The sequence below is a fragment of the Rousettus aegyptiacus genome, unplaced genomic scaffold (assembly GCF_014176215.1).
Source record: "Rousettus aegyptiacus isolate mRouAeg1 unplaced genomic scaffold, mRouAeg1.p scaffold_m13_p_12, whole genome shotgun sequence".
NCBI lineage: Eukaryota > Metazoa > Chordata > Mammalia > Chiroptera > Pteropodidae > Rousettus > Rousettus aegyptiacus.
In genome coordinates this window covers 24,931,012-24,946,476 of record NW_023416287.1, presented here as the reverse complement: position 1 = coordinate 24,946,476, position 15,465 = coordinate 24,931,012, and the positions used below count along the sequence as shown (strand labels likewise).

The 15,465-nt window shown below is 49.1% G+C and overlaps 1 protein-coding gene across 1 annotated transcript; it reads left to right on the top strand.

The window, feature by feature from the left end:
• Nucleotides 1-2,020: 2,020 nt before the first annotated feature.
• LRRN4 (leucine rich repeat neuronal 4) lies at nucleotides 2,021-15,007 on the top strand. Its single transcript, XM_016151667.2, has 5 exons — nucleotides 2,021-2,232; nucleotides 3,314-3,962; nucleotides 5,091-5,295; nucleotides 9,845-9,982; nucleotides 11,487-15,007. The coding sequence occupies exons 2-5, from the start codon at nucleotides 3,323-3,325 to the stop codon at nucleotides 12,724-12,726; spliced, it is 2,223 nt and encodes a 740-aa protein (XP_016007153.2). The 5' UTR covers nucleotides 2,021-2,232; nucleotides 3,314-3,322; the 3' UTR covers nucleotides 12,727-15,007.
• Nucleotides 15,008-15,465: the final 458 nt, after the last annotated feature.

The window sequence follows — 15,465 nt, the reverse complement described above, 5'->3', positions numbered from 1 at the left end:
AGTGTCAAATGCTGAAGCCTATGGAAGACAATGTAAAAGCAGTGGTTAAGTCAGACAGACTAACTAGCTGAGTGCTTCAGAGCCTAGTCAGCCTTTGTGAGCCGAGGTTTCCTTATCTATAGCATGGGAATATCAGCCAGAACCTGGTGAGGATTCAGTATGATAATGCACAGGACCTTAGGCTCTGACTGTGACAGTGTTCAATTTAAAAAGTGTGACTGTGCTGAAAAGCAGAGAACACCCCCTGGGGCAAGGCCAACCTGCCACCTGAGTGAGACAGGTAGGCAAACTCTGCTATGCAAGGTCTGCCACCAGACTCCCCAGCTCAAAAGCTTAACTGGGCAGGCCACCCAAGGTGTGTCTGCCTGGGTTGAGTATGACCAGAGCCAGAACAACAGAGCCGTCCAGAGGGCCGAACCTGGACAATAGGTCCGCCTGTCCAGCCAGGCCCTTTGCTGCCATTGGTGAACTAGCCAACAAGCAGTGGGAACGAGAAGTTGGCTCAGAGGGCCTGGGGCTCTAGGCAAGTGCAGGGTGATGACCTCAGGGGAGTTCCAAGACCAGGGCCTCTCCAGGTTCCAACATCACCCCCTGGGGTCCTCTTTTGCAGCCTTCCATGAGGAGCCAACTTACTTCATCCTCAGGCTCTCTGTTCAAACAGGAGTTTTTCCATGGATTCGGCTTCCTCTCATCTGGGCAGCCCTGCCTGAACTTCCGAGACCTCTGCTGGCCTCAGATGGTCCATTGCCCCTAGAGTAGACCTGGCAGCTCTAACTCAGAGAGAAGTTGATGTTTTAATTGACCTGCTGGGTGTTCTCTGTACCCGGTGAACCAAGCAAAGGCAGAGGTGGGGACTCACCTGAGGCTGACCCCTGACCCACACACTGGTCCTCTCACCTCCCCACCTTTCCCTCTCACTTGGCCTCCTGTGTTGTCCATGGCGCAGCATTTCCACCTCTGGGGCCTGGGCTCCCTGGGTGGTGACTGCACTGCCCCAGACAGGGTTGCACAGAACAGGCCCCTCCCTGCCCCAACCTGGGATGGATGCAGGAATGCTTCTGAGCAGCAAGGCCCTGGCTGGCACTGAGGCTGAAAGGCTATTTTGAGGCTTTGGGTGGAGAAGGCCTCAAAGAGATCCCCAGGAATGTGCAATTATCCAATTAATCCAACATGCCAGTTCCGAGGTATCCTGGGGTTCTTCAGGGCTGCTCAGATAAGGATTGACTGGAGGAAAGACCCCTGCAGTTCTGATCTCAGGGTCAGTGTTCAGGAGGCTGGCAGTGAACAGCCCCTGGCCTGGGGGTGAGGGAAGGTGCAGATCAAAGGTCCTCAGACTAAATGAACAGTTTTATAAGTCGGAAGGGAGAAAGGCGCTGTCTGCTCTAAACAAATGTGCTCTAAACAAAGCTCATCCAGCATCACTACAGCTTCAGGGAGACCTGGGCCTCTTGGTAACCAGGATCAATAACCCTAACCATGAGTCGAGAATGCTCTTTCTGCATGTCTGCCTTTTTTATTAATTCCCACCACTTATGAGAGACAAACATCGGAATTGGCTCCTAGAAAAACCAAATCAGCTCTTCTTGTGTCCCCTGGATCTGGTTTGAGCCTGCCTCTCTCCCAGACTCCTCTGAAGCCCCCTCTCTGGCCGCTGTTTCCCATAAATCTCTGCAGGCCTTCGAATGGACTGAGGTACCTTCCTCCTTTGGGGTATGGGGCTTCCTCCTCATACTGGCTCACCATTCAGCATCCAACCATCCCGGAAAATGGGAACCACATGGCAAGAGGATCAGATTCCTGGGAGGTGACACTGCGCCTCTGCCTCACTGTACCCATTAGCGCTCAGCCCTCCCCTTGGCCAGGGAGAGCTGACTCCCTCTGTTTCTCAGCCTGGAAAGGAGGAGTAAGGTGAAGTGAAGATGGGAGAGGGCTGGGAGGAGGTGCTGGGTATGCAAAGGGGCAGGCTCAAGTCCAGAGTGAGAGGAGGAGACAAGCAAATGAAGGCGTTGGCTAAAGACCACAGTGTGAGAAAGGAGGGGCTGCAGGAACTGGGGTATCGCAGGCCCTCTCGGTGGGTGGGGCTGCAGGGCAGGGGCGTCTGGGAAACAGGCCTCCCTCTGGAATTCAGAGTTGAGCTGCTGTCTAAGTCACTGGCTCTTGGAATCTATAAGACAAGATTGAAGACTGCAAAGGGGCATCCAGAGGTCCCAGATTCTAAAAGGTCAGCTTCCGGTGAGTATGACATACTGCTGGACACATGGCTTCCTTGCCTTAGTTTCCAGGATCTTTCTCGCTGCCTTGACCCCTAACCAGCAAGAGGGAGGCTGGGGTGGTTGCCCAGAGACCTAATGGTCAGCAGAGACAGCTGGGAAATGAGTACACACCTATAGAAATGAAGGAGTATCAAGGGGCGACCTCACGGCCATGACCTGCTAGAAGTAGCTCTGCAGCCCCCAGACCAGCCCATGGCTGCCTGATCTACCCCCACCTGATCTCTCAGCTGCCCTGTACAATCCTGGATACTCCAGAAACTCCATGCCTAGTAGCCCTCAGCCGTCCCTCCTGGGCATGACTGACCTCAGGAGACATGGCTTTTGTTGGGACCAAAAAATGTCTGACTCCAGGTTCCCAAGCCTCACAGCTGTTTGAGAGCTCCTTTCTTCCCTGAAAGCAACTCTGAGTTGTGCCCTCCCAAGAAAGAAACTCAAGATCTTATTTTAAAATGTGACCTGCAAACCATACCACATGCAAACCACAACTCATCTGCAACTCATCAGTTGTAGGGGGAAAATTGGGGCAACTGAATTTCCTTGGGATTGACAAAATCTTCCTCTAGTCCCATCTTTATAGTCCAGCAGAACTTTTTCCCTGGCTGAAGTCATTCGTTGCACACCTGGGGAGAGTTTACAGGAATAAAGGACATGTTCCCCTCCCTGGGGAAGTTCATGGGATCAGGACAAGTAAATGAAGGGAGTTACCGGGAGGTTCAAGCCCAGACAGGATAGATGGGGGAGGCCTTCTGCAAAAGGTCCCCGGTGAATTAGCATCCACATAATGAGACGGAATTAGAGGGAAAGGCATCACTGGGAGAAGGAAGGGCAGGAAGTGCCACGGCCTATGTGTGGAGGGGATGGGGAAAAGCAGGTAGGGGCAAAGTCACTGCACACCCAGTAACGCTAGGAAAGTCCACTGCCTCCCAGGGAGCATCTAAGGCTTGTGGTCCCCCTCAGAGCCTGGGGGTAGGGGGAACATTTGCCTTTCCTTCGGTGGTTTCCGCTGGATTTAATGGGCTGTCGCGTTGTTCTCTCCCCAGGCACGCGCCATGTGGTGGGCCCTGCTGCTGCTGCCGCCAATGGCGCTGCGCACCAGCAGGGCAGGGCCTCTTCAGGAGAGGGTCCCTCTTTTCTGGATCACTCAGCAGGGGCCCTGGGGGAGCGAGGCCAGCAACACCACGGGCTCACCCTGCGAGGATCTCTTCGCAGCGGGGAACACGACCTTGACCCTGGCGAACCGTAGCCTAGAGCGCCTACCGAACTGCCTGCCCCGCACGCTGCGCAGCCTGGACGGGAGCCACAACCTGCTGCGCGCCCTGAGCGCGCGGGAGCTCGGCCACCTACCGCAGCTGCAGGTGCTGACGCTGCGCCACAACCGCATCGCCGCGCTGCGCTGGGGCCCAGGCGGGCCGGCGGGGCTACACACGCTGGACCTCAGCTACAACCAGCTGGCCTCCCTGCCTCTGTGCGCCGGGCCCTCTCTGGGCAGCCTCCATGTGCTGGAGCTCGCGGGGAACCCTCTGCAGACGCTGCCGCCCAAGGCCTTCACTTGCTTCCCAGCGCTGCGCCTGCTCAACCTCTCCTGCACCGCGCTGGGCCACGGCACCCAGGGGGACATCGCCGACGCCGCCTTCGCGCCCCTGGCCACGCTCGAGGTCCTGGACCTCAGCAGCACGTTCCTCACGCAGAGTGAGTCCCGAGGCCCTGGGTTCTCAGAAGCATGCTGGGGATGCTCTCAACTTCCTCCAGGGGTGTCAACTTCCTCCAGGGGTGGTGACCTAGATCCTAGCTCGCAGTGCCGCTCATAGATAATCCTAGCTACATTTCCCCAGCCAAGTGGTCCCTGTTCAAAGCGCCATACAGACGTGAACTCCTTGAGTTCCAAGAGGTGGGAACAGGAAGGTGAATGACTGGCCCGAAGTCTCACAGCTTATTAAGTGAGCTTTCTGGGTCTAGAGCGCAAACTTTTTAGCCACGTGATTCTACCGGCACACCGATAAATGCTCCTAGGATGGAGAAGGGGATGTCTTGGTCTTAGCACTGAACACGCAGTTCATGTGGAGCAGTTTGTGTTCTAAGGGTGAACTCGTTGGCTTTTCTACTTAGTTGACTAAACTTGTGTCTGTAAATGTTGACTCCTTCAAAAAAAAAGACACAAGAGGAAGGTGAGAATACCAGTTCTCTTGTACTTAGTGTGTTCTGACTCTGGTTCTCGGGTTATTATTTAAAAAAAAAAAAACAAAACACTTCATGTATCTATGATCACCTGTTCCACCATAGACAAAGAAAGAAAAGAGCGAAAACTGGAAACCAAGGGGAAGGGAAACTTCTCCATGTGTCAGGAGAGCCACAGAGTTAGATTTCTGGACCTCCTTGAGCCTTGCTCCTCTTCTCCTTCTTCCTCACCTTCCTCAAAAATTCCCCCACTCATGGCAACCACCGGAGTGAAGTGTGGGGTATATCTGTGTGAAGTTTGGGGTGTCTCTGTGTGGAGAGGGTGGGTCAGCAGCAGACTTGGAGACAGTGCCCTTGGTTCGAGTCCTGGCTCTATCCTTTCCCAGCTGTGTGACCTTGAGCCATTCATTCTCCTCTCTGGCCTCAGCTGCCTCAGGTCGAAAGGAAGAAAGGACCCGTCATCTCTGAGGGCCCTTCTGGCTAAAACAGCCCATGCTTCTGAGATTCGCAAAGCTGCCACTGTGCCCATGCTCAATGGTGACCTTCAAAACTCACCCGTCACTCTTGGTGTTTCCTTAAGGTTGCGCCAGCCTCCCGGGTTTATGCCTTCCTGAGTGGTAGGAAGTTTCCCCTGTGTTTCAGTTCAGTCAGGGTGGATCAAAGACCTGCCGAAGCTCTCATCCCTTCACCTGAGGAAGATGCCCAGGCTGAGGAGCCTGGAGGGAGACATTTTCAAGATGACCCCTGACCTGCAACAGCTGGATTGTCAAGATTCGCCAGCACTTACCTCTGTCCAGACACACATCTTTCAAGACACTCCCCGCCTACAGCTCCTTCTGCTCCAGAAGTAAGTGTTTCCAAATCACATGGCCGAATTATGCCCATTACACTATGTTGAACAGGTGTAACTATTTTATAGAACACACCAGACCTTCATTTTCCTCCTATGGCTCCTTTAAATCCTTTCTGGGTGTTTGTTCTTCCTCATCCTTTGGGTAATATCTTAGGCAGGTCCCAGCTAGTCCGTCCAGCCTACATATCATGTAACTCAGTCTTGTTTAGGGTAATATGGAAACTCCAAACTCTCATGCATGTAAGGTTTCCCTTAAGCCCCAGATGAGAAACCTTGGGAAGAGGGGATGAGGGCATTGCATTCTCTATTTCTCTATCCACCTGCTTTCCCCTGTGGGAAGAAAGCCCCTTCCAGGGTTTGAGTGGGTCTAGGGAGAAAAAGTGAGAGGGTAGGAAGGTCCTACTTGCAGTGGGGACCCAGGGTTGGTGCCCTATGTCCCAGCGATGTCCAAAGTGTCACTATATCCACCCTCCTTTCCTGACTTCTAACAGGAAGGGCAGCATCCCTTTGAAGATGACCCCAGGCTGTCTCCTTTCCTAGGCACCCACATCTGGGTCCTGGGAAGGAGGCACCTTTGCCCCACCATTACTCTCAATGTAGCCACTTTGTTTACTCTGCTGGTTCCCACCCTAATCACAGTACTTCACTTTGGGGCTTTTTATGAGGAGTAGGAAGACAGACCATGCAGAGCTTAGTGCAGTGCCTGGCACATGGTGCATGCTCTATAGCATTAATGAAGATGATGGTGGTTCGTGGTGAAGGAGATGGTAACAATGACAGTCGTAGTGGTAATGGTGATGGTGATGATGTTGATAGTGTGGTGAATTGATGATAGTGATGGTAATGGTGATGATGATGGTGGTGGCGATGACATTGATGAGAATGAAATCATCTCTGGCTCAGACTCCTCTTTTGAGCTTTACACTGATGCAGCATTGTGTATAAGGCACCAGATGTGGAGCCAAACTGCCTCGGCTTAAGGGACAAGTTATTTAATGCCTTTATGACTCAATTTCTTCATCTGTGAAATGGGGATAATGGCCGAATTCTCTCCCATTGAATTGTTGAGAGAGGAAATGCTTTGATATGCCGGGCACAGAACAAGAGTTTCAGATTATTATTATTAATGAGAATTTGCACTAGACGTTTCATAGGTCTTTTAGTATCCAGCAGGCAATTGGATATGTGAGCCTGGAGCTTATCACAAGGCCTGGGCTGGAGATACCTGAGAGTCTTCAGCCCAGAGATGGTGGAAGAAACATACAGCGATAATGCTGCTGGCGATAGTGGTGGATGGAGGTACTGGCAATAATAACGTTGTTAATCGTGATGATGGTTTTGGTGATGATGGTGGCAGTGATGATGACAGCACAGCCCCTGCTTCCAGGGACCTCATAGTTCAGTGTAGGCAGCAGACATCTGCCAGTTGTCATAATACATTATGATCAGTAACAGAGGCACACACCACATGTTGTGTTATAAGACAAGTAGGGCTAATGATCAGCTCCATCAGATCGTAGAAGAACATCTTTAAAGGTGAGTTCAAACTCACCAGATGAATGCCAGAGGAGAAAGACAACCCAGACCCCAACACAAACAGGCATGCCTGGTTCAGAAGTGGTGACCACCTTCTCTCATCCCTGCCCTTCTCAATTCACTGCAATCTGACCACCCACTTCAGCTCCGGAACCAGTGGCATTTCAGCTGCTAAATACAGTGGATACTGCTCTGTCCATTGAGCCTCTTGTTGATTCTTTCCTCCCTATCAACACTCTCTGTCTTCTTCACCTCGGAATGCTGCCCTGGTGCTTCTCCAGCCTTCCTGTATAGGCCTCTTAAAGTCCTTGGCTATTTCCATTTCCAACTTTTTTGCATGTCGTTTCTCACCATACATGCTGACCCAGCACTGTCTCCATCACCATATCTGTTGCCTCCTTTGCCATCTCTGTGCTGTAGACACTCAGTTAAGTATCTCCAGCTCAAGCGTTTTGATAAGCACCACGCCCATACATCTAACTGTCTAGATGCTGAAAGACCTACGAGACATCCAGTGTGAATGCCCAGAAATCATCATCATCATCATCATCATCATCATCATCATCATCATCATCTGAACCTTTTGTTCTGTGCCAGGAATTTTTAAGACACATATTAAAGCATTTCCTCTCCCAACAATTCAAAGTGGGGAGAATATGGTCATTATCCCCATTTCACAGATGAGGAAATTGAGCCAAAGAGGCATTAAGTAACTTGCCCCAGTTCACACAGCTAGCTAGTAAGCAGTGGAGTCAGGACTTGAGCCCAGGCAATTTGGTTCCACATCTGATAAACTTAAATACTGCATGAGTCTAAAGCTCAGAAGAGTAGTTGGAGCCAGAGATATAAATCTGGTAGTATAAAGATTAAATTTGAAGCCATAGATGTTAGTAAGATCAGAAATTTAGATAGAAGAGGGCCCAGGACTGAGTCTTAAAGAACCCAAACTTTTAAAATCAGGAAGAGGAAGAACCAGGAAAAGAAACCACGAATGTACCACCAGTGAGGGGAGAAAAACTGGGAGCGTGTGATGCCCTGGAGGCCAACAGAAAAGAGTTTCACGGAGAAGGGAGTGGTGGGCAGAACTGAATGCCCTTGAGAGGCCTAGTCATCTGAGGACAGAGGAATAACCCTAGGATTGGGTGTTGGTGACATTCATTCTCAGTGGAGCCAGAGGAGAGTATGTATGTTCAAGAGTCAGTGCTGGTGTAAACAGCTCTTAAGTTTGGCTTCCCTGTCACTGGATCCAGCTTGGTCTCAACAGCCCCTTCCCAGCTTTAGGTTAAGTTCTCATCATTTCCTACCCCACTTACCAAGGGCCTTGTAACCAGGGACTCTGCCTTCAGGGACCCACCCTTCAGTGTAGGTTGATCTTAAACGCTTCTGTGCCATGGACTTCTTTGGCAGGCTGGTACGGCCTATAGGCCTTTCTCAAGAATGTTTTTATGTGCATAAAATAAAGTACATAAGCTTACAAAGAAACCAATTATAGTTATAAAAATATTTCTAAATGGTGTTTTAGGAATATACGTGTGTGTGGTGTGCTTCTTTATTTAATACCTTAAATAACAAAATCCAGCAGCAGATCTAATATCTTCGATAATTTTGATGATTATAAATGACAAGAAACTACTGAAAAGTGATATGGAAATACCTATGATTTCTATTGGATATTCGCCCATGGCTTGTTGCCTTCATTCATTGTTAAAGCAAATGGTAAATTTTGACAGTGAAATGTAGTATCCTCCATCCATGTTCACAGACCTGTCTCTGTGGACCTCAGGTTAAGAACCCTTAAATCCAGTCACTACATGCAGCCTGGAGGTCTAAATTATAAGCCTCCTGCCAAATGAAACCCTTTTAGTACTTTTCATGGCTTGAAGAAGGTTCATTTCTTGGCTGGCTTATCCTGGGCCCCACCTCGCACCACCAGTGATCCAGCTGGGAGGAGGGAGCCTCTTCCTTTCTTGCTACTCTCAAGCCTCTGAAGCTTGTTAAATTCTACCTTCCCTGCTGGATTCCCTCTCTGCCCCCTCAGCCTGGCCTAATCTTGGCTTTCCTCAGCTCACCCACTTTCCTCCCCTGGGAGGCTATCTGATAAAGAGTGGGTGACATTTTGGTGCCCTGGTACAGCCAGCACCCTCTGAAGAGCAGATAGGAGCCTTCCTGGCGGCTCTGCCAACTCCGCATGCTCAAAGCCCTTGCAATATTTCTGCAAAGAAGATAAAAAACTATTTGGAAGAACAAACGGAAACTTCTTTCACGCTAGGGCTGTGTCAGTTCAGACGCAGAATACCCCTAAAGGGGGACATGCACTAGGACGTGAGCCAGATTCTCCTTTGCCTCCTGGGAGATGAGAAACACAGGGAGAGAGGCCCCAGCAAACCCAGTTAAGTAAGGTCCATATATGTGAGGCCATCCTAAATTTTCTGGCCCCAGCTGAGGTGGCCCAGACCACAAGAACCACTAAACCAACCCACAGAATCAGGAAAAAGAATAAATATTTATTGTTTTAATATACTAAGTTTGGGGGAAATTCTCTACTTAGCAACAGCTAACAGATACTTTTTAGTGAGCTATCTTCCAATGGACAGGTGTGGCGGGCCATCAGCTACAGTCCAACTGCAAAGGTACATGTCCAAGATTCTCATTAATTAAGAATTCCTGCCATTCCTTGAGACTAGTCTATAATAACAATATTTTACTTTTGTGTAGAGATTTACATTTATAAACAATTTCTTCATCACAGACTCTTTTTAATATAACCAGTGGGCAGGGGAGTTGTCTCCATATCATCTATATCATTCATATAATGGATGATATTGACTGGGTTGGTGTCTCCACTTTACAGATGACAAAAAAAGGAAGTCCAAGGTCATTAAGATTTTTGCCCAAAGTAATATCTAACTCCTAACAGAATAATTCCCCCATGGCACCACCATGACTCTGGGAATAGTTCTGACCTGATCGTAAAAGGCTGACTTAACTGGTTTTCTGTGTATTTCAGCTGCAACTTGAGTTCCTTCCCTCCTTGGACCCTGCACTCCTCCCAGGTCCTATCCATCAATTTGTTTGGCAACCCCCTCACTTGCAGCTGTGAGTTGTCCTGGCTCCTCCTGGATGCAAAGAGAATTGTCCTGAGCAGGTAACATATTTACAAAAGAGGTGACTGAGGGGTGAGGGTCAGCCCCCCAGAGCTGAAGTTCTTGCAGCTTATGTCTTGCTCACATATCCATGCTGGGAAGGTTGGCAGTATCGGGCAGGGCAGCTGTCCCCCATGTTGTCACACTCAGGAACCCAGGTGATGGAGGCTTTGCCTCCCTTCCAGTCAGCCAGAGGGGCGGGCAGCAGGGAGGAGTAGACATAGGACATTTTAATGAGCCAGGTTAGGAGGTGGTGCTCATCACTTCCACTCACATATCCTGATGGAACATTAGTCAGCAAATCACGCTTAACTGCAAGGGACACTGGGAAATGTAGTCCAGCTCTGTGCCCAGTAGGAAAAAGAAATGCACTCTGTGAACAGTTGGCTTGTCAATGTCGAAGCAATGTTAGCAGTGCCCCATTTTACAGACGGATTGGGACCCAAAAAGGGGGAGATACTTGCTTAGATTCATGCAGCTGCTGGGCGGAGAAGGTGGAATTCATCTTCCTCCAAAACTGTGCTCTTAACCACTGGACCCTCCTAGGTCCCCAAAACAGAACCTGGCCTCCTGTGTCATTCAGTTCAAGGCCAGTGAGCTTACAAAGCTCCCATGGGACAGGAGTCCTATGAAGACTTCTCATTGGCTCTTGGCTGAAAGAGCTAGTTTTGCAGTGGGGAGACATGCCCAGGCTAGCCACCAGGAAAGGATGGGGCTGGGGACATCTCTGGTCTTGAGCACCGTCAAACCAGTTCCAACAGCTAACCTGTCCTCTTTGCAGCTCACTCTCATTCAATGGGGGTTCTTTTCTTACCTCCCACCCAAGCCTGGATATCAAGCAAGGCTCAGTCTGCCCCCCTTGCCCCTTCACATTATCTCTGAAGTCAAACACCCAGGCCTTTTGCAGTGAAGGGTCTCGCTTTGTATTAATGAAAAAGTTCAGAGTGCATGCTCTCGACACCACTTATTACTGTTCACTTTGGCTGCATTACTTAACCTCTCTGGGTCTCTACCTCCTCATCTGTAAAATGGGGATAATAGTGCCTACTTCATTAAATTAAATTAGCCGATACAGTAAAGTGCTAACAATTGTCCCTAGCAAGTGGTAAGCACTCAGAAAATGTTAGTTGGTATGTGTGTCGTTACTAGTATTCATGGCCCGGGAGCAGGTAGGTGAGAACAGAACTGCCCACTGTACTTAGAGAATCTGGGCCTGCCTTTCACAGTCCTTCCCCCATTTGCTGACCATGCTATATAGGCAGTTAGTTCTTCGTTCTGCACTTCCGTTTCCTCCTGCACAATGGGAGTGATGATAGGCACCTCCTCCACAGGTTGCCCAGAAGGGCAGAGAGAGGTAGTACGTGTCTAGTGTGTACCTGGCATGTGGTACCTGGAAGATGTGTTGACAAGGTTTTGGCAGAGCATAGTCTGCACTGAGGACTCAAAGCCCAGCACAGGAGCAACCCTGATGCCAAACACCTTCTAACTGGTTGGCCTCCCCTCTAGGGCAGCAGACACTATGTGTGCACCAGCTGCAGGATCCCAAAGTGCCTTCTCAGCCCCTCTCCTGCTCTCCCAGCTGCCCAGTGTGTGCCATTCTGACCAAAGCACTACCCTCCTTGATTCCAACCCACCCTCCTCTGTCCGCTCCACCCATGCGCCATCTACACAGGGTCCCTCCATCCTGCGGGGCACGGTCCCCTCCCCTCAAGCTGCAAGAGGCCAACGGAGTGTCACCAAGGCCCCCTCCCACGCTGTGGGGCCCCCCACACAAGCTACATGGCCGCACAGCCTTGTTGGAGAGGGGGCCACCACCCCCACTACCATCTCTACAGTAGGTTCCAGCAACTCCGCCAATCCGCCCAGGGCCGCAAACACAGCTGAGACAGAGCGCAGAGAACATGCTACCTGGCTTGTCCTTGACCCTAATGTCTCAGCTGTTTCCACCCCATGGGCCGGCAAACACCCCAGTCTCTTCCCTGCCTCCCCAAACCCAGTGAGCACGCCCGAGCCCGCCTGGAGGACACAGGCGACCCCACAGGCTCTCCACCCGAGACCTTCCGAAGGTGAAATTCCAATCTTGCTATTGGATGACTCCAGTGAGGAGGAGGAGGAGAGGAAGAAGGAGGAGGTAGGAGCCCCTCCAGAGGACGTCCCCTGTGACTACCACCCCTGTAAGCACCTCCAGACCCCCTGTGCAGAGCTGCAGAGGCACCTGCGGTGCCGGTGTCCAGGCCTCAGCAGTGAAGACACCATCCCAGACCCTCCCAAGCTGCAGGGGGTGTCTGAGACCACGGACACGTCCACACTCGTCCGCTGGTGCGCCCCCAACTCAGTGGTGCGCAGCTACCAGATCCACTACTCTCTGGAGGGCTGGCCGGGGAACCAGTCGGTGGTGAGGGACATCTACGCCACTGCCCGGCAGCACCCCCTGTACGGGCTCTCGCCAGGCACCACTTACCGCGTGTGTGTGCTAGCGGCCAACAGAGCCGGCCTGAGCCAGCCGCAGGCCACGGGCCCGTGGCGGCCGTGCGCTGCCTTCACCACCAAGCCCAGCTTCGTGCTCGTCTTCGCGGGGCTGTGCGCGGCCAGCGGCCTGCTGCTCGTCAGCACCGTGCTGCTGTCCGCGTGTCTCTGCAGACGGGGCCGGGGCCCGGCGACACGCCGGCAGCACTATGACACACACCTGGTGGCTTACAAGAACCCAGCCTTTGACTATCCGCTGAAGCTCCAGACCTTCAATTAGCCCAGTTCCCTCCACCAATTGAAGTCGAATTGCGGAACTAACTGCTGGTGTGCAGAAAAGACGACACAGAGTCAAACAATGCCCTATCCTATCAGCTCTGAACGTCTGTAATTCTTGTGAAGCCGGCACTCCTTCCACACACACACAGAATTTGCCAGGCTAGTTTCTCAGTCTAAGGAACTTGTCTTCCTTCTACTTCACTGCCTGTTTCCAAAAATGTGGCAGTCTACACCAGACGACTTCTATTGTGATGGGGCGTTCTTGTGTGTTGTTTTATTTGGTTGTTTGCTTTTGTAGAAATCAGCCTCTCAGTGTCTAGTAGACTAGTATTGTGTGTGGAAGAGATAAAACAAATTCCACAATCCAGCTTTATACTATACTGAAAGGAACATCCTCAAGTCATTTTAGGGAAGTTCACTCACGGTCAAGCCTATAGGCAAAGCACGTGATATTCAAGGAATCAACTCCAGTGGATTCTTAATCTGAGAAGTGGGGGTAAGGGAAAAGAGAACTGGTTATTTTTCCTGAGGACCTCTGGGTTTCGTAGTTGCATTCTAGGATATGGCAAAGAATGTGCTTCTCTAGCTTTTAGTTAAAACCACAGTCCTCTGGGTACATTCGTGAAACACAGGAAAAGGCTGTCCTTAAAGTGTTTACTGAATTTCACCTAAATGGATAAAGGAACTGTGAACTCTTTTTTAAGGAAGCAGAATGAGCTCTCAGGAAATTTTTCTTAGAAGAAATGGGTGAGAGAACCTCAAGGCTCTGACTAGAGACCAAAGCATTTTTCTGCTCGCAATTGCATTAAACGATGCCTTTATGATTTGTATCTGAGTGTTGGATATGCCTTACTACACTTTTTCACTTTTGTTCAAATTTAGGAGAAAAGGTGATTTTATCAAACTCTAATGGGGTCATATTGCTAGGTTTTAATTTTTTTACATTAGCATTTATATTAGTTTCCTGTGGCTACCATAACAAATTACCACAAACTGGGTGCCTTGAAACAAGAGAAAATTATTCTCTTACAGTTCGGGACAGAAATCCACAATCGAGGTATTAGCAGGGTTGGTTCCTTCTGGAGACTTGAGAATTGTTCCATGCCCCTCCCAATTTCTGGTGGCTGCTGGCAATCCTTGGTGTTCCTTGCCCTGCAGATATATCACTCCGACCTCTGCTTCTGTTGTCTCATGACATTCTGTGTGTGTCCAAATTTCCCTTTTCTATTATTTTCCCCCAGCTTTGAGATATGTGACATGTAACACACTATGTCAGTCTTGAACATATCTTTCAGGGAGACACAAACCCACAACAGCATTTATTTCTACTGTAAAAAAAAAAAAAAATCACGTTTGAGTCTCATGTATTTTTTTTGTTTTCAAAAAGTGCTACAAGCACAAAACCCTGCTGCAGAAACAGCATATTCAAGTTTGACCTGAATAACTAAACCACTATATATTTCTAGATGTTTGAAGTTTTGAAAAAGCTTCCCCAAACTCCAAGGACTAAGCTATTTAAAATATGTCTACCAGCTCCCGATTAGAAACTGTAAAGGAAAAAAAAGCACAATGAAATCCAAAAATGTGACTAATTAGCATAGTTTTCAGACATGCCTTTTAAGCTTACTAAGATTAATATCTGTTATGTAGGGGCACCAAAATGAATTTCTGCCATGCTTTCAGTTTGCATGCATAAATATACACTCAAACATGCCTAATATAATTCCGATGTTTTGTTAAACTCAGAATTTACATGTTTTACAACAACGCAGGATCCAAAAACCCAAGGAAACTTGGATTATTTTTCTAAGGGTTGAGGTGGTCAAAGTATAACCAGAACCAGATAATACCTTTTCTAAAGAGAATGAGTCCAACCCATGTCACACCAATAGCACTGATAAACAGTAGCATTGATAGCTACAGATAAACATAACAAAGTATAAAATCCTAATCTTTCCCATAACTACCCTATTTCAAGTTCTCTTTTTTGAACACCATTTTTGTGTGTTCACACTTCGCTAGTGCTGACATGTGTAAAGTGTACCTCTTGGATGGTCCAGGCTTCTACTTTCAGCCTCATCACCTCCCAGGATGACTACACAAGAGGTTCCAAAAGGAAAGACCAGCTACATGCCACCCTTCTTTACCCTCCCACTAACCTCCATTTGATTCAATGGCAGTGTCCCGGGCCTGCGGGTTTCAGTCTGTTCCAAGACAAGGGCTGCTTAGTAACTAGTCTGGAAAAAGGAAGCCAGAACCAGGAGGCAACAGGACACTAAACTGATGCCAAGAGGCATGAATTTTGCTTAACAGCGCAACAGGCTATGTTTAGATGATCCTGCCGTACGATTCCACATCTTGGGTTAAAAACTGGGACAATGGGCAGCAATAAAAGTGCTAGTGATGTATGTGGAATGACTTTATGAATCCGAAAACTTACACGACAGAGGCTTATAGTATGCTATACAAACAGCCCAAGATAAAGGTAACACTTTTTTTTCCCCAGCTTTTTTATTTCTTTAACATCTTAACAAAATAATATTCCCCAAAGTTTAAAAAACCTTTGAAAAATATACAGTTTCATATTATTTACAAGAACATATGAGTACAGGTTCCAATATCATACAAACACTTCTGTTTTAGAAATACAGTGGAAAGGCATAATTCATTGCCTCCTGGAGGATGTAGGCTCATGGATATGTTTTCATAATCCAACTACCTCTGTTGTTATCCTGATACA

Coding starts and splice junctions, on each gene's coding strand:
- LRRN4 (XM_016151667.2), top strand. CDS start 3,323: ATGTGGTGGGCCCTGCTGCTGCTGCCGCCAATGGCGCTGCGCACCAGC. Junction 3,963..5,090: donor CAGCACGTTCCTCACGCAGA/GTGAGTCCCGAG, acceptor CCTGTGTTTCAG/TTCAGTCAGGGTGGATCAAA. Junction 9,983..11,486: donor AAGAGAATTGTCCTGAGCAG/GTAACATATTTA, acceptor CCTCCCCTCTAG/GGCAGCAGACACTATGTGTG.